The sequence below is a fragment of the Leucoraja erinacea genome, chromosome 27 (genome assembly GCF_028641065.1).
Source record: "Leucoraja erinacea ecotype New England chromosome 27, Leri_hhj_1, whole genome shotgun sequence".
NCBI classification, from domain to species: Eukaryota; Metazoa; Chordata; class Chondrichthyes; order Rajiformes; family Rajidae; genus Leucoraja; species Leucoraja erinaceus.
Window position 1 is genome coordinate 24,758,456 of NC_073403.1, and position 18,475 is coordinate 24,776,930.

Sequence of the window (18,475 nt, forward strand, 5' to 3'; positions counted from 1 at the left end):
AGAGCAATATCTAACTCTCTCTTGAAAACATCCAGTGAATTGTCCTCCACTGCCTTCTGTGGCAGAGAATTCCACAGATTCACAACTCTCAGGGTGAAAAGGTTTTTCCTCACCTCAGTCCTAAATGGCCTACCCCTTATTCTTAAACTGCAACCCCTGGTTCTGAACTCTCCCAGCATCAGGAACATCTTTCTGGCAATCGGGAACATTTTTCCTGCACTAATGGTATGGTAAATTATTAACTAGGCTAATAGCAAAATGATTACCTGCAATCAGGAATACTGTAAGATTTCAACTAGATGATAACCTTGTTGAATATTTATATCTCGACTCTTAATTTGCTTGATTCGATATGAATAGCACAATCTCTATTTCAGACATAGAGGTTTGCGATTTCCCTCTGATGCTGTTGTAGAGTGATGGCATTTCTACTTGTAGTTGTGTCAAAAGTCATTCAATTAAAAGAAAGTACTAGCCATTGAAAGATGAAGCTAGTGACATGGTATTTGCAGGAGTTTCATTCAAGGAATAAATATGGCATGTACTTTATTCCCAATTTAACTTGTCCCCAGTATGCAAGTATTTGTTTGGAAATGTAATGCATCAAATGACACCACACTTTCTTCCAACGTTATTTTCCCGCACTTTATTGCAGCACAGAGGGGAGACTGGGAGTTGTTGCAAAGTATGGTGCAGTCATAGCTGTCCTCCAATAGAAGAAACCAACTCAGAACAACATTTAGAGACAAGTGTGCCTGTTGAAGAGTGATCAAACATAACATGGCTTGACAAACAAAAATTATTAGTGCTAAACTCAGCGGAATTGGCAACATCTCTGGAGAACATGGAAAGGCAACATTTTGGGTTGGGTCCCTTCTTCAATCTGAAGTGTCCCAGCCTGAAACGTCACTCATCTATGTACTCCAAAGATGCTGCCTGGCCTGACGAGTTACATCAGCACTTTTTCTTTGCAAACCACCATCTGCAGTTCATAGCTTCAACAAATATTATATTTTGGCTGAACCAAACGTTGAAACCTAAAGACAAAAGGATGATTAAAATAAAATAAACAGATTAGATTGCATAGTATCAATTGCTAGCTGTAAAAATACTAAAACGTGCCGCTCAATAATAAATCTCATTATAAGAGAATATGATAAACATATCCCTCCCAACACATTAGTGGGAAAAAAATTGTCCATCATCTACTTTCAATCTTATTTTTGATGGCTCATGAATCAACACCTGAATTTAATGTAGGCTACTAACAAGGGGGTTATTTCCAAAGTATGTCATTCAATTGTTTTTGTAGATATTCTATTGCTTAATTAATAATTGTTTTAAGACACTATTGCATATTTTATTATTTCCTTCCATACCAAATTTATCTTGACAAGTTGTCGAAACCATAATTCGATATGGAAGGGAATTAAAAAAATATGCAATAGTGTCTTAAAACAATGATTACTTAAACATTGTAATTTCACACAACACGAAAAAGTATTGAGCAAATATCAGTTTAATTGAATCAGTATGGAAGTATTGATGCTAGATATTTTTTCCGGGTATACTATAAACATAATTCCCGGGGTCTGTTTCAAGTTCTCCAATCACTCACCTTCTTTTGCAGTGTTCAATTCGGTCGTTTCAGCCATAGCTGTCTCACCGTTCATGCTGCTCGACTGAAACACTCGACCCTTTTAAGTCCTCCAACTACCTGAATGGAAACAAATGAGACAAGATTAGGCTGTACCACGGGAGCCAAGCTGCAACAGCCATTTCCCCCCTCTGCGTGTCTCTATCTCATGCTACTCTAGTCAAATCCCCAGTGCTTACGTCTCCCCTCTCTCCCTCCTCTTCCTTTTCCTCTTTATTTTCTCCCTCCAGTACCAGCGAGTAAAGATCAACGAGTGCATCGGCTTGGAGCAGCTGTTGTGCTACAAAGCCGCTCCCCACCCCCCTCCCCCCCCCGTCACAGCTTGAGTCCGGACGGGAGCGGCGCTGCGAGAAGCGGACAAAAGAGGCAGCAGCAACGGAGAGTTGGCAATGCGCTGCAACTCTGGCCGGGGAGGGGAGCGAGCAGCCCGGGCCAGCAGCGACAGCAGCTCCTCGGTGGGAGAGTGGAGGGAGGAGGGGATTGGCGACGAGACGGTGACGAAAGGCAAGGGCGAGAAGCGTCTCTACCGTCTACCTCTCATCCGCTCCAGACCAGCTCTCCGCCTTCCCCCCCTCCCTCCCGCGTAGCTCTCGGCTTCCTCTAACCCCCGCCCGCTCCAATGCACCAACGCCAGGCGGGAGCTCCGAGCTCCTGCCTCCCTCCCTCTTGCGTAGCTCTCGGCTTCCTCTGCAACCCCCGCCCGCTCCAATGCACCAACACAAGGCGGGAGCTCCGACCTTCTGCCTCCCCTCCCTCCGTGGTGTACGGCTCTCGGCTTCCTCTGCAACCCCCGCCCGCCCGCTCCAATGCACCAACACCAGGCGGGGGCTCCGAGCCGAGCCCGCGTCGCTGTCGGGAGCAGAGCCATCGGCTCGTCTCTGTAATCCCCGCCCGCTTCAATCCACCAACACCCGGATGGCGAGAGCCGCAAGCTCCCCTCCCTCTGCCGATGCACGGCTTCTTCTCCGCAATCCCCGCCCGCTTTGAAGCACCAACACCTGGCGGGAGCTCCAGGCTCCCCTCCCCCGCTCGCTCTGCAATGCAATCCTCCCTCCCCCGCCCGCCCGCTTCAATGCACCAGGCTGGAGCTGCGATCCCGGCCCCCGCCCTCTCTCCTTCCTTCCTTCCTTCACTCGCTGCCCCCCGGAGGCTCGGCTCGGCCCGGCCCGACGCGTGGCTCTCTCCTTGTCCCAGTCATGGCGTCTCAGTTCCGGCTGCATTCGCAGCACCCACGGCCATGTTAGACGAAGGGCTGGGGCGCAGTGCCCTTCCCGAGCCCGGCGGACGAAAAACCGTGCAAAGTTTACCTTGCTCTTAAAAAAAATTAACGCACCAAATTAAAATATTTTGTTTAAAAAAAAAACCTGTAATAAAAATCGAGCGAATTTTAAAAAGCTTAAAAAAAAACAATCGTCTCAAATTTAGTTATTAAAATCTACGCGGAATTTTATGTGCAATTTTTCCCCACCGATTGATTGTTAATAGTTTCCCTGCTAAGCGGCGATAGCAATTTTCGGCGGGGGGGAAGGCAACGCTACCGGGGATGGGCGATGGATTCAGTCCGCCATGTGAGCGCCGCAGCCCGGGCTACAACGCGGCACCGACCCCGACACTAAAAGGCAGAAAAATCAAAGCAGCCAACGCCATCGGGCCCCCCTTTGTTTTCAATAATAGATTATTAATAGAAAAACAAGGAAATTATCGAACTTTAAAAAAAATCCTGTTGTATTTTAAAAATTAAAAAAAAAATTTTACCCGAGCGAATTGAGTGCAAGGACGAGAGGCGATTACAAGATTCCCGCAGAGAGACGGATAGAGAGAGAGAGAGGGGGGAAGAAGCGGGGGCAGCCCCAGGGTGGTTTATCAGGCGGCTACAGTCACTCACCCAGCCCGGCAACCTCACACTCTGTTCGCAGAGAGAGACGCGGTAAAAATGGGAGCCGAGCAGAGAGAGCAGCGATAGACAAAAGGGGCCGGAACCGAGGGAATGAACCCGAGACAACGAGCCCCTGCACTGGCGCGGCTACTCGAGCCAACCAGCTTCGCGCTGCTGTCGACAAGAGGCGGCTCCACGGCGCGACCGTCTCGGCACAGCCCATGCCGAACCCTCGCTCGCTAGCTCACACTCACTCACTCTCCTCTCTCAGCCCGCTCGGCAGCACCGCACCCACCCGCCTCCCTCTCTCTCTCTGCATTGTTTCCAACACACCTTATTTAGTTTTAAAATCCTTATTTTTTGCCAGAAGAGAATGCGGGATTTTTTTTAATGCATTGTTGTTGTTTTCAGAATGGGTAGAAATTGTTAAACCACCTTACCTTCCCGTCTAGTCGTCTTGCAAAACAAGGGTAGCTCGCCTGAGCTAGTCTGAACGTCCGCCAGAACCGCGGCGCTGGCCTCGGGCGTGGACGCTTTCTAGTCCCCGTTGAGTGCCGGCATGCTTCGCGATACTTCCGACCTCTCCAATCCGCTTTTTCCGGATCAGCTCCTTCCCCCATCCCCCTTGCGCTGGTTTCTCCGGCTGGTTTTGTTGTAGCGAACAGGCGGCAGAGTATCTCGGCCAAAGACGCTCCTCGCCACCAGCAATCTTAAAACAGCCAAGACCCAACAAAAAGCGACGCGCAGAGAAGGGAAGGAGGAACTCCTTTTTTTTTGTTTTAACCAAAGACAACAAAATATCTTCTGTAATAAGTTTTGGAGAGTGAAGTTTGTTATTAAAAATAAAAAGCAAGCCGCTGCCCTTCCCCTGCGGGCGGAGTGCTGTTTGTCGCCGGACTAATTGCCAGTGTTGGAAGAGTTAGTTAGTTGCAGGGAAGTGCAGCTGTTATACATATAATGCCAAGCCGCAGCTTTCTTCGTTGCTACATTTTTATTTAATTTCCAACTCCACCTTTGTTGTGTTGCACGTCATTCCCTGTCGAGCCAATCCAGATGAAAATTTCTTGAAATAAATTAGTGAATTTATACAGAACCAGGCGGCAATTGTTTTAAAAGAAGCAATCAGGAGAGTGGCTCCCGGTGTGAAATAGGAATTCTTAAATTGAGAGTAGCGCTTCGTTAATAGCCCAGCTAAATGAATCTCCCCAAAGCACTCGGGGTTGTTAGCAAGAGCAGACCCCGGAAAGAGAAATATCCCTCGGTCGAGAACTGTTGTGATAAACTCTCGAGGTTTCACGCCTTGGGCTTTACGTTGGAGTTGGTTTAAAGGACAAGTGATGTCAAGCGGGTTGGAGAGGCCAGGCGACGGGTGGCGTTTGGTCGTCTTCAGGTTGAATCGGGCACACTGATGACCGTGCCACATTGTAACTACATGCCCCGTAAATATAGGATGTGTTGCGAAAGTGGAGAACGAGGGCAACATGAAACTGACTGGTTGGGTTTTGTGAACGGGGAGGGAGGGAGTTTCCAGTCACCTGTCTATCACGGGCTTGGTGCCTCCTGTCGCCGTGATGTTGGTAGGGAGGACCCTTCTGTCAGCCTACCCCTTGCAATATAGGCTACGCGTTTGGTTATAAGAGTGCGCTTCACCCACGGAACCCCAGCCAAGTTTATCACACGGGCCTGTTAAACACACAGTGTCAAAAGCGGAGCAAAATTTACTGCGTTTAAGCTAAAGCGGATTCAATTATTTATTGATAATTGCGCACTCTCGCGTCAGTGATTTCCGCATGCGATTTCCTCCCGGCGGATTTCTTGCGGACGTTGTAAATTTGGAGGTAATGAGAGAATTGTCGGAATAAGTGCAAGATGAAAAATAACCGTGAACGTCGTCAACAAGTTTGCTGCGATATATCTATATATATTTTTGTTTTTGAAAGGCTTGGTAAACAGCGTTGACCGATTGGTTTTTTTTCTCTATCCCCGTTCTACCTGGAGAGAACGGAGCAGCAGTCTTTGGGCGACTGCTGTGCGAGGTGAGGTAACATCGTACAGAATCAACCCGGCTCCGGATCTTCTCTCCCTGTACAATTCCACCTCTGCTGCCCGTAGCCAAATTACAGCTCATTCCAGACACCAAGTTCTATCTAATATCCCTAATATGCTGCCCCACCCGCTGAGTTCCTCCAGCATTTTATGTTTTTGCTCAAGATTTCAGTTTCCGCAGTTCCTTGTGTCCCTAACATTCCCAGGTCTCATTTATCCAGGGCCCCCTTCCCCAATGATGCGTTTACTCCATCCAGCGAAAGCAAATTAAATCCGGAGTTTACCAAGTGTTCTCTGAACCCTCCAATTGCATTTAACCGTGACGGGAAGCCGAAATGGGTGGAGCTCTACAACACAATGTTCCTTCCTCGGCACCAAAGATTCGGCATCTTCCTCGCATCTCATAGCTCTCAGCTCATTTTGCTTCTATTTAAACACTTTTCCTCACCCATTATGTTTTCTGCTCAAATTCCCACTGGAACCTGTGGGTGGTGAATATGTGGAATTCTTTACCACAGAAGGCGGTGGAGGCCAATTCAATGGATATTTTAAAAGACAGAGATAAATAGATTCTTGACTTGTACGGATCTCACGGGCAATGGGGAGAAGACAGGAGAATGGGGTTAGGAGGGAGAGATCGATCAGCCACGATTGAATGACGTAGACTTGATGGGCCGAATGGACTAATTCTGTTCCTATTACTTATGCCCCTAAATGCTCACCCCAGTCGCTATTACCTCAGTTCATCCGGCCTTGACATAATTTGGGGAATTGAGTCACTTCGTCCTACCACAATCTTCTGACACTGCTACTCCGAGCCACAACGTGTTTTAAAAAATGTGCTACATATATTCTGAAGTGTAGCACGTTTCATTTAAAAAAAAAAAAAGATTCCAGTATATATGCAGCACATATGAACCTGGACATAAAATGCTGGAGTAAATCAGTGGGTCAGTTACTCCAGCACGTCGTGTCTATCTTCAGTGTAAACCAGCATCTGCAGTTCCTTCCTACACATGTGAACCTGTGATTGTAATATTGTACAGAGGTCACATTTCAAATGCCACACTTTATTTTACATTTCGTGTACGTGTAAAAGGAACTTACAAATTAGTCCCTCTGGCGTAGCCCAAACATTTCCTATCCTTTTATTTTCATTTACTGATGACAGATTTATTATGATTAGATCTTACAAGTTTATTAGCAATTATTTATTGCAGCCTGCCTGTAAAGAGGGATAACAACACCAGGATCATGTAAGACAGACTAAGACAGCTAATAGTTTCAAACAATTTGAAAGGTCTGCATCTAAACCATTTCTTGTCCGCTTCCCTCCACAGATGTTGCCTGACATGCTGGGTCCCTCCAGCAGTTTTTTTTAAATGCCAGTTCATGAACTTAGAAAAGTAGACGCCTGGCCCACAATGTCTGCAAAATATAATACGAAGAAAACTAACCTAATGTTTTATTATTCATATTTTATGTGTCATTCTTAATTGTTACTGTGCGTCGTGTTGTTACTTGTGAGCGGAGCACCAAGGCAAATTCCTTGTATGTGTACGTACTTGGCCAATAAGCGTATTCAGTTCTTCATTTAGCTTCATCCCCATACTCCTGGATTTCCTGCATATCCATGTTTCGAGTTAAAAGCCTCTCAAACACTGCTAGTACACCTGCCTCCACTGCCACCCCTGGCAGCATGTTCCAGGCACCCACCACTCTACAAAAAAAAAACTTGCCCTGCACATCTCCTTTAATCTTTGTTCCTCTCACCATAAATCTGTAACCTCTAATTTGTAACATTTCCACCCTGGCAAAAAGGTTCTGACTGTCTACCCTTTCAATGCCTGTCATGATTTTATATCCAACACACACTAAGTGGGACCGGTTGGATCCCAGCTTCACACTGGAGAGCTGGTCCCCCAACGCAATATTCTATCTCTCCACCAAATCAATCTCTCTCTCTCTCTCTCTCTCTCTCTCTCTCTCTCTCTCACACACACACACACAAATCTATTTGCACGGCTGAGCACAGCCTTCCCACTCTGGGGCTTCCGCAGTCAGCAGCACTTCCGCAAGCAGGGTGACCCCTATACTAACCAGAAATTACGCAATCAGCGCAACCTGTCGACTAAGTGGAAGTCACGAAAATGAGCAGGACTTTTGGACTAAACACAGTCGGACCTAATAAAGCATTTATTCCATCCAAACACAGTCGGACCTAATAAAGCATTTATTCCTTCCAAACACAGTCAGACCTAATAAAGCATTCCAGCATTTAATTTCATTTCCAATTAAGCATTGGACTTTCAGGCAGGGCAGCAGTCCAAACAACTCATAGCATTGTCATTAAGGGCTAACAAATAATTTATTGCAAGTACATTGCAGACTCACAGTGCATTTGATTCACAGCTTAGAATGACAGTTGTTGCCTCTCCCTCGCAATCTTGCAGAGTGACTGACTCACGTGTAGGCATCTGGGGTTTTATAGTCCTGCACCCCCACCCCCCCGGAAGGGGCTTTACCGTCATCACGATGATTGACAGGTGAGAGGAACAATCAGCTGATCTCAAGGTTTTTTTAAACACTAATAACTTTTATTTTTCATCGATCGGAAAAATCCTCGGGGCTGGCTCAGCGGAGGAGGACTGAGTAAAATGGCCAAAAATCACAGCGATATAGGACTTTTTTCTAAATTCAGTATACAGCACAGACAGGAAGTGGTCAAGATGAGACTTCTATATTACTAAAAGTCTGATCTTGACCACTTCCTGTTCTGTATATTGATTTTAGAAAAACTGCCACTTACGGCTGTGATTTTTGGTCATCTTACTCAGAGTACCCCTCCGCTGTGCAAGACAAGAGGATTTTTCCCATCGATTAAAAATAAAAGAGTTATTAGTGTTTAAAAAATGTTGAGATTCTCTCTCCTGAAGGCCACTCCCCTTCCGGAAGGATTATAAAACCCAGAAGGGTTGAGTGCCTCAGTCAGTCTCTGCAAGATGGGGGAGCGATAGGGTCACGTCTCTCAGTCTGAGCTGTGAATAACACTGAACACATATCTACTAAACTGTGAGTGGTTTTACTGACCTGTCAGTGCCCTTAATGTGGTTTGAAAATATAGTTTGCAAATGCTGAAGCTGTGTTGCCTTTGGTTTGGAAATGCTAAAGCTGTGTTGCCTTTGGTTTGGAAATGCTAAAGCTGTGTTGCCTTTGTTTTGGAAATGCTAAAGTTGCCTTGCCTAATTAAAGTTGCCATGCCTTCTATATAATTAAAAGTCTAATCTTGATCACTTCCTATTTGCGCTTTATATTGATTTTAGAAAAAACGCCACCACGTACGCTGTGATTTTTGGCCATCTTAGGTGCCAAAGATTTTTCCCATTGATTAAAAATAAGAGAGTTATTAGTGTTTAAAAAAATGTTGAGATTTTCTCTCCTGTCAATCATGCCATGAAGGGATTATAAAACCCAGAAGTGTGGGCATGACTCTGAAAGATGGAGGAGGGAGAGGTCACGACTCGCTGTCGTTAGTGGCCTTGCACCCTGCTTGAAGTGGTACGAAACTGCACTTGAATTTGGTGGCCTTGCACCCTGCTTGAAGTGGTACGAAACTGCACTTGAATTTGGTGGCCTTGCACCCTGCTTGAAATGGAATTTCAAGGAATAGCCGTGAGTCAACTGCCAGCCCACCAGCCGTGAGTGAGTGAGCTGCCAGCACAACAGGCTTGAGTGGCTGAGCCGCCAGCCCAAAAATCCATTTGGCCCACAATGTCCATACTATCCCTCTGGAAACCAGTCCCTTCAGCCCACAACACCTATACTAGCACTCTAGAAAGCCCTCCCCCCCCCTCCCCCCCCACTGACCACCAGTATTGGAATTGGTGGAGCGGTGAAATATTGCATTGGGGGACCAGCCCTCCCTTGTGATGCTGGGATCCCACTTAGTCTAGTTTAATTATATAGATATCTGGTCTCCCCTCAATCTCCAGCATTCCAACAAAAATAATCTGCGTTTTTTTCCCCTCATAACTATTTAGCGCCGAGTCTATATTTGTATTACTCCTTTCCTGGTAATCAGAATAATTTAATAAACACTGCTAGCAGCTCCCTAGATTTTGAATTAGGTCATTAATTCAAGATCAACACAAGTGACTTAAGTATCCTTAAGAACTTGAAGCATCTTGAAGTAGGGTGAAGGAATTTAAAAGCTCTGAATTAATTTCAGTTGGGTTATATGGATACGAAATGCATGTGTAAACTAGTTATTTCTTGATATATTTTATTGCCTCATATTTTGTTTTCAAATTTTAAGTATTAAATAATAACTAAATAACGATACTTCAAAGAGAAATTTGTCTGCATCATTCTTTATCTGTACATACTGCTATATTATGACTAATAAATGTTTATTTTCAATCAATCTCAATTGCTTCTTTCTGAAAGGTTCTCAGTTCCCTTTGTAGTTTGTATGATCCCTCTCTGCTCGCTTATTTTATGATAAACCAGTGAGCAAAATGGGACAGCAAAATAAAGTAGATGCCAAATCTAGCATTTTCAAGCAGTACTTGTGCTATGTCGCTGTTCCAGGGAGATGCTAAATGCATTTCGTTGTCTCTGTACTGTACACTGACAATGACAATTAAAATTGAATCTGAATCTGAATACTTATCTCAGGAAAGCTTTTAATCCATTATAGAGAGACTAACAGTCTCGGGTATAACACGGTAAATGTGTCTGCAGCACAAGGAAAAAACATGCATTTTTAATTGATACTTGAACAATTAGAACTAATTAACAACACCGTGACATTGTCTTCAGTCACTGATCACATGAAACAGACTTCACAATCTCAAGACAGAGTATAATCTCTGATCTCTTTTTATTTCTGTGCTCAATATTTTCTGAACTGCTGCTCCCTGCAATAAATAATGGCAAAGATCAACATTGTTAATTGTTAATAGACATAAAATGCTGGAGTAACTCAGCGGGGCAGGCTGCATCTCTGGAGAGGAATGGGTGATGTTTCGGGTCGAGACCCTTCTTCAGACTGACGTTTTGGGTCGAGGCCCTTCTCCAGACTATTTAAGTCAAGGAAAACAAGAATAACTGGGTCAATCTCTTTCGAGACACAGGCATCAATCACTGCGATGGTATTTATTGTCCACCCTTACTTGCTCTGAGAAGTGATTCATCCCTTGAACCATTGTTTCTGCTGGATGAGTGTTGTTTGAACGGCTGTAGTGTGCACAGCAAACCATGCAAATGCAGGATTGAACCGTGGTGGGATAGATCTGCAAGGACATCAGGATTCCTTCCCCAAGGATATGATTGAAAGAGGCAGACATATAAAGGGTTCAGTTAGAACATAGAACTGGACTGCACAAGAACAGGCCCTTCGGCCCACAAAGTCTGTGCCGAACATGATACAATAACCAACTCTTATCTACCTGCAATAGTCCATATCTCTCCATTCCCTGAATATCCAAATGCCTATCCTAAAATCACAAACAAAATACATTTATTTCTACTTTTGTTTTTTTGTTCTTGAAGTCAAATTACCATCATGGGATTAATTGTTGTTTAGATAAGTGGACATGTTGTGCAAATCATGCATTGTTAGATATTATTCAGTGAGACGTAGCCAAATTTTGTATGATTTAGACAATAGACAATAGGTGCAGGAGTAGGCCATTCAGCCCTTCGAGCTAGCAGCACCATTCAATGTGATCATGACTGATCATCCACAATCAGTACCCCGTTCCTGCCTTCTCCCCATAATCCCTGACTCCGCTATCTTTAAGAGCGCTATGTAGTTCTCACTTGAAAGTAGCCAGAGAACCGGCCTCCACCGCCCTCTGAGGCTGAGAATTCCACAGACTCACAACTCTGTGTGAAGAAGTGTTTTATGATATTTGTGTGCTGTTATCTTTCAACTTAAATACCACACATTTGATCCTGCAAATTGTTTTGTTTTATTATATCAATAATTGTAACATAAGCACCAAATATATTGATATTTAAAAACCGATATACAAAATGAATAATTTGTACGTTTATGCCCACTTTTATTCCTCGCTGGAAGCTGTTTCATGGATAGCTGCCATGGAGTAAGGGCAGAAGGCAGATTTAAGATCACTAGTGAAATAAAGTACATGGTCACTGGCTCTTAAGGGAAGGTATGGATGGAGTGCTGGACAACATTGTCTAAAATACAACTGGGAAAAGATATAATGTCCTAAGAACAATATCACATATAAAAAAGTTTGAAAATGCGTACCTCTAAATGCAGGGACAGTTTCTTCCCAGCTGTTATCAGGCAACTGAACCATCCTATTAACGACTAGAGAGCTATCCTGCCCTACTATCTACCTCATTGGATGTCCCTCGGACTAGCTTTAATTGGACACTGGACATTATCTTGCACTAAACATTATTCCCTTTCTCCTGTATCTGTCTGCTGTGGAGGGCTCGATTATAATCATATATAGTCTTCCTGCTGATTTACACAAAATGCTGGAGTAACTAAGCGGGACAGGCAGCATCTCTGGAGAGAAGGAATGGGTGACGTTTTGGGTCGAGATCCTTCTTCAGACTGAAAGTCATGGGAAAGGGAAACAAGATATAGATGATGATTTAGAGAGATATACTGTAGAACAAATGAATTAAAGATATGCAAAAAAGTAACAATGATAAAGGAAACAGACCATTCTTAGCTGTTAGGTGAGAAAGAGAAGCTGGTGCGACTTGGGTGGGGGAGGGATGGAGAGAGAGGGAATGCTGGGGTTACTTGAAGTTAGAAACATCAATATTCATACCCCTGGGTTGTAAGCTTCCCAAGTTTTCCTGCTGTAAGTCTGTGGTTGTAAGTCTTGCCGCTTACTAAATAGCAGGCAACAAAAAGCTTTTCCCTGTACCTCGATACATGTGACAATACACTGAGCTAAACAAAACATTTTTCACTCTGTTTAGCTTTGTATCTTCCATGAAGTTGGTCATCATAGCCCAGACCGGATTAGATTAGTTTATTGTTATATTCACCAGGGTGTAATTAAATGTCCCCAAAGAACACAAAGTGCTGGAGTGACTCAGCAGGTCGGGGAGCATCTCTGGAGAAAATGGATAGGTTGAGACCCCTTCTTCAGACTGTTTGTTGGGGAGTGGGGAGAAAGTTGGAGAAGGAGAGAGTCTTGTTTGCCTGAAGTTCATGGAACAAACATGGAAATGACAAATATGACAATGAAGATGACAAAGAATACCGAACGGCAGAATGGTGCAAAGAACCTTGTGCAATTTGAAGTGGTGCAAAAAAAGTAGAATGTAAGGATAGATTAACTAATTGAGGAGGAGCCTTCACTTTCCATGGATCTCACTAATTTGAAAAAGGCCTGGCCAGTTTAATGCCACTTCCAGCGTTAACTCTAACCCAACAGGTCATTCCTCGTTAAATCTACATCCTGTACATTAAGTGACCCCCAACCTGCTGTCACTTACCTGGCTTTGTCCCAGCCTTTCGAAAAGTGAGGAGGATTTTGCATGTATATCTTTCAAGCATTGAGTTCCATCTCCTTACAATGCTGAGGTTAAAACAAATCTTTAAAACCCCTGCAATCCTCTTAAATTTATGCTCCATGGATTCTGCCACTCATGCAAGAGAAAAAGTTCACCATATTTAGTTTTTGTAGGCCCTTGTAATTTTATACCTCTTACTAATGTCCCTCTCAGCCTCCTCTATTCCAAAGAAAACAGCTGTAGCCATTGATAGAACAGTACAGCAGAAGAACAGGCCCTTCAGCCCACAATGTCTGTGCTGAACATGATGCCATGACCAACTCTCACCTGCCTGTGCATTATCCATATCCCTCCATTCTCTGCATATCCCTATCCAAAACTACCTTAATGCCACTATCATATCTGCCTCAACTAACTTCCACGGCAGCACATTCCAGGCACTCGCCACCCTCTGTGTAATAAAACTTGCTCTGCACATCTCCTTTAAACTTTATCATAAAGCTATGCTCTTGTTATTTGATATTTTAGTCCTGGGGAAAAAGTTCTTAACCGATCAATGCTTATAATTGCATTTACTTCTATCAAGTCTCCCCACAACCTCTGGCATTCCAGAAAAAAACCATTTCAAGTCTATCCAACCTCTCCCTGTAACTAATACCCCAAATCCAGGCATCATTCTGGTAAAACTCCTCTGCACCCTTTCAAAAGCCTCCAGGTCCTCCCTATAATGGGGCGACCAGAACTGCACACACCACTACAAATGTTGCCTAACCAAAGTCTTATAAAGCTACATTATGACTTCCTAACTCTTATACTCAATGCCCTAGCAATGAAGGAAAGCATACCATATACCTTCTTTACCACTCTACCTATTTGTGTTGCATTTTCACAAAGTTTGGGACTTGGACCCCAATGCTATTAAGGGTCATGCCATTAATTGTATCATTTCACCTTACATTTGACCTCACATAGTGCAACACCTCACACTTGCTCAGATTAAACTCAATCTGCCATTTCTCCAGCTGCTCTATATCCCACTGTATACTTTGACAACTTTCCTCAAAGTCTGCAACCCCAGCAATCTTGGTGTCACGTGCAAACTTACTATCTAACCGGTCTACGTTTACATCCAAGTTATTTATATATCTATATATATATATATATATATATATATATATATATATATATATCACAAACAACAGAGGTCCCAGCACAAATCCTTGCGGAATTCCACTGGTCACAAACCTCCAGCCTAAATATTGCCTTTCCACCGGAATCCTCTGTCTTCTATCCATAAACTAGTACTGAATCCATGGGACCAAATCACTGTTAATCCCATGCATCTTAATCTTCTGGATCAGCCTACTTTATCAAATGCCTTATAACAACATCCTACCATCATCGATCACCTTCGTTGGCTCCACAAAAATACACAATCGGGTTAGTAAGATATGACCTGCCACATACAAAGTCATGTTGACTGTACCTAATTTACCCATTCTCTTCCAAATGGGAGTAAGTCCCATCACAAAGAATCCTCTCCAATAGTTTGCCTACCACTGACGTGAGGGTCACCGGCCTATAATTCCCTGGATTCTCTCCACTTCCCTTCTTTAATAAAGGAACAACATTATCTTCACTCCAGTCCTCCAGGACCTCGCCTGTGGTTAAAGGAGATGCAAAGATCTTTATCAATGCTTCCGCAATCTCCTCTCTTGCCTTTCTTGATAACATGACATAGATCCCATCGGGTCGTGAGGTTTATCTGCTTTAATGCTCTTCAAGAGCCCCAATACCTCCTCCTTAATCAGATTTAGATTCAATCTTTATCCTTATTGTCATTGTGCAGTGTACAGTAGAGACAACGAAATGCAGCTAGCATCTCACCCAGAAGAGCAAACATAGAATAATGAGCAATAAATATATATGCGTACATACAGTAGTAGTAGTGCAATTTTTCTGGGGGAAGGAGGTCCGGGGGGTGGGGGTGGGGGGGTGACTGGCAATCACCAACGTGCAGAATTAAGTAGTGTAACAGCCGCAGGGAACAAGCTGTTCCTGAACCTGCTGGTCCGGCATCGGAGAGACCTGTAGCGCCTCCCGAATGGGAGGAGGGTAAACAAACTGTGGTTGGGGTGAGAGCAGTCCTTGACGACGCTGCGTGCCCTACGCAGACATCACTTGCTTTGGACAGACTCAATGGAGGGGAGTGAGGAACCGGTGATGCGTTGGGCAGTTTTCACCACCCTCTGCAGTGCTTTCCGGTTGGAGACAGAGCAGTTGCCATACCATACTGTGATACAGTTGGTAAGGATGCTCTTGATGGTGCAGCGGTAGAGGGTCACCAGAATCTGAGGAGACAGATGGACCTTCTTTAGTCTCCTCAGGAACAAGAGACGCTGGTGAGCCTTCTTGACCAATGTTGAGGTATTGTGGGTCCAAGAGAGGTCATCGGAGATGTTGACCCCAGAAATCTGGAAACACGTTCCACCTCCGTCCCGTTAATGTGGATGGGGGTGTGCGTGCCGCCCCTAGACCTTCTAAAGTCCACAATGAGCTCCTTGGTGTTCTTGGAGTTAAGGGCCAGGTTGTTGTCAGCGCACCATGCTGCTAGGAGCTGGACCTCCTCCCTATAGGCCGACTCATCGTTGTTGCTGATGAGGCCAATCACCTAGTTAATCGCAATGACCAGTTAATCTCCAACTGCCCTTGCTTGTTAGTATTCTCTACACTGATCTCACAGTCCTCCATGTCCTCCATTGTGATAACAGATGCAAAATACTCATTTAGTATTAAAATACTCACCTACATTCCCAGGCTCCAACCACAGATTCCCTTCTTTATCCTTGACCGGTGCTATTTTCTCCCTGGGTAGCCCCTTGTTTTTAATGTAGGTATAAACATATTTGGGACTTTCTTTAATCCTTCCCAACAAAGCCATTTCATGACCCCTTTTGACCCTTTGAATTGCCCATTGGAAATATTTCCTCTTTTCGTTACATTTCCCAAAGGCCCTGCCTGATTCTTTCCTCTTAAACCTCAAAGCTTGCACTTCCTTTTTCATTTGACTGTCCAATTAATCCACTTAGGTAAATGTCACCTGTTCTGGCAATCCCCTTGCTGATCTCCACATACTCTGCAGACTAACCATATCTCCTCTGTAGTGCAATCCATAATGTTCTCAGTTTTCAAAGTTGTCACCTGGTGATTGGACCTCATATATTCTAAGGTTTGACTGTTTGAAAAGCATACTAAATGGCTTTCTAATCACCTTATTGGGCTTAGTTTAGTTTAGTTTAGCGATACAGCGGGGAAACAGGCCCTTTGGCCCACCGACTCCGTGCCGACCAGCAATCCCCACACACTAACACTATCCTACACACACTAGAGACAATTTACAAATTGTATCAAAGCCAATTAATCTACAAACCTGTACATCTTTGGAGTGTGGGAAGAAACCCACACGGTCATGGGGCCAACATACAAATAGCACCTGTAGTCAGGATCAAACCCGGGTCTCTGACGCTGTAAGGCAGCAACTCTGTACCATAGTGCTGCCCTGTTCTACCTATTATTTTAAAGAACTGTGGGCAGATACCCCTAATGCAGCACCTCATACTTCTCGGGACTGAATACTATCTGGCAATTTTCTGATTAGATTGCAGAGTAAAGTTTCCTCCTTTACTGACAGCCACATGGCCATTTTCTTCTTCTTCTTCTTCTTCTTCTTTGGAGTTTTACGGCAGCCGGCATCCGCAATGTTGCATTGCTGCCACCTTCTGGCTTCATTCCACAGTACTCATGTCTTTATATTAGATCCTTTTTATAAGCCCAGAGGCCCTCAAGAAATCAAACAACAACTTTATTCCTTTTCCTTTCCCTCCACACTCTAGAATGTTCTTTACTGATATTTCTGTCAATCCAATTTTCCTCATTTCAATGATCATAAATCCTCTTTCTGTCTCATATCTCCTACATGCAACTAGGGCATGCTGAACTGTTTCTGGTTGATGGCATTCCTCACACAGCCCAGTAGGGTGTTTTCCCAATATTTTTAATGTGCTGTTCAGGTGAGTGTGTCCTATCCTCAATCTTGTTAATACTACCTGTTCCCCCCCCTCTTCTTGCTGTAATGCCCACTCTGTTTTGTAGCGAATAGAGGTGTCTCCCCTTTGTCTCCTGTTCCCAGTATTGTTGCCATTCCTGATTTATTTTCTTCCACACAATGTGTTTTCCTTCAGATTTGGATAGTTGTAAGTTTACCTCTATGTTTCTTTTTTTTTACAGCCTCCTTTGCCAATTTATCCACCTTTTCATTCCCTAGAACACCAATGTGTGCTGGGACCCACAACAAAGTCACGTCACTGCCCCTCCTTGTCACTTGGCTTAATAGTAGCAGGATTTCATAAACTAAGTCATGGCCATTTTCTATAATTTACAAACTTTTTATCATGACTCCACTGTTTAAACATGAATCATTAATGCACACATTTAAAAGATAATTAGAGACTAAGTATTGAATCCTGTGGAACTCAGCTGATAACAGTTTTCCTGTTGTAACCATTAACTGTGGCATCGTGCCACAGAATCAGTTTTGGTTTTAATTTGCCTCTGGGTCCCATGGGCTTTTACTTTCCCAGTAAGTCTGTAATTTCATCTTCATTCATTTATTCATCACTGCCATTCACTGCGGTCCCTCTGCAATGGGATGCATCGGATTCATCGTTATGCTCACTAACTGCTTGCCAGCAGTCATGCAGCTGGTAGTGCTGTTGCCTCGCAACGCCAGAGACCTGGGTTCGATCCTGACCTCGGGTACTGTTTGTGCAGAGTTTGCCCTATCTCCGGGTGCTCAGGTTTGTAGATTAATTGGCTTTGATACAATTTGTAAAATTGCCCCAGTGTGTAGGAATTGATAAGCAAGTGGGATAACATGGAACTTATGTGTAGGAAAGAACTGCAGATGCCGGTTTAAATCGAAGTAGACACAAAATGCTGGAGTAACTCTGCACGACAGGCAGCATCTCCATGGAACTAGTGTGAATGAGTGACCGATGGTCGGCATGGACTCGATGGGCTGAATGCCTGCCATTGTTATGCTGTTCTCAACAAGAAATCAACACTCTTCTGGATGTTCGATACTTAAGGATCTGGCTTTTTATTGACATAATAACAACCAGGAGCTCCACAGAAAAGAAAAAACAAATTAAAATCGTCACTATGTTCTTCAGAATTTTTTTCTAAATCCAGTTAACAAATAAAGTGGTTGAATCAATTATTTGCCACCAATTGAAACAGGTTTTAGTCGATGTCTGCATAAAATGGACATTGACCACATCCCACTTCTCTCTCTTATATTCAGATGGCCAATCAAAGATGATCAG

General features: G+C 44.0%; 1 protein-coding gene across 9 annotated transcripts in view; it reads right to left on the reverse strand.

Annotated features, from left to right (window-relative positions):
- ubtf (upstream binding transcription factor) overlaps positions 1-4,874 on the reverse strand; it is a 48,297-nt gene extending 43,423 nt beyond the window's left edge. For 6 of the 9 annotated variants that reach the window (XM_055657317.1, XM_055657316.1, XM_055657314.1 and 3 more), the window contains exons 1-2: positions 3,974-4,874; positions 1,619-1,717 (exon numbers count right to left, since the gene is read on the reverse strand). In XM_055657317.1, coding sequence (XP_055513292.1) covers positions 1,619-1,673 — 55 coding nt within the window. In that variant the 5' untranslated portion in view covers positions 1,674-1,717; positions 3,974-4,874. Of the gene's footprint in view, positions 1-1,618; positions 1,718-3,542; positions 3,734-3,968 lie in introns of those variants that run through there. The other 3 variants (XM_055657312.1, XM_055657311.1, XM_055657310.1) reach the window with 3 other exon arrangements.
- Between the last annotated feature and the right edge of the window lie 13,601 nt (positions 4,875-18,475).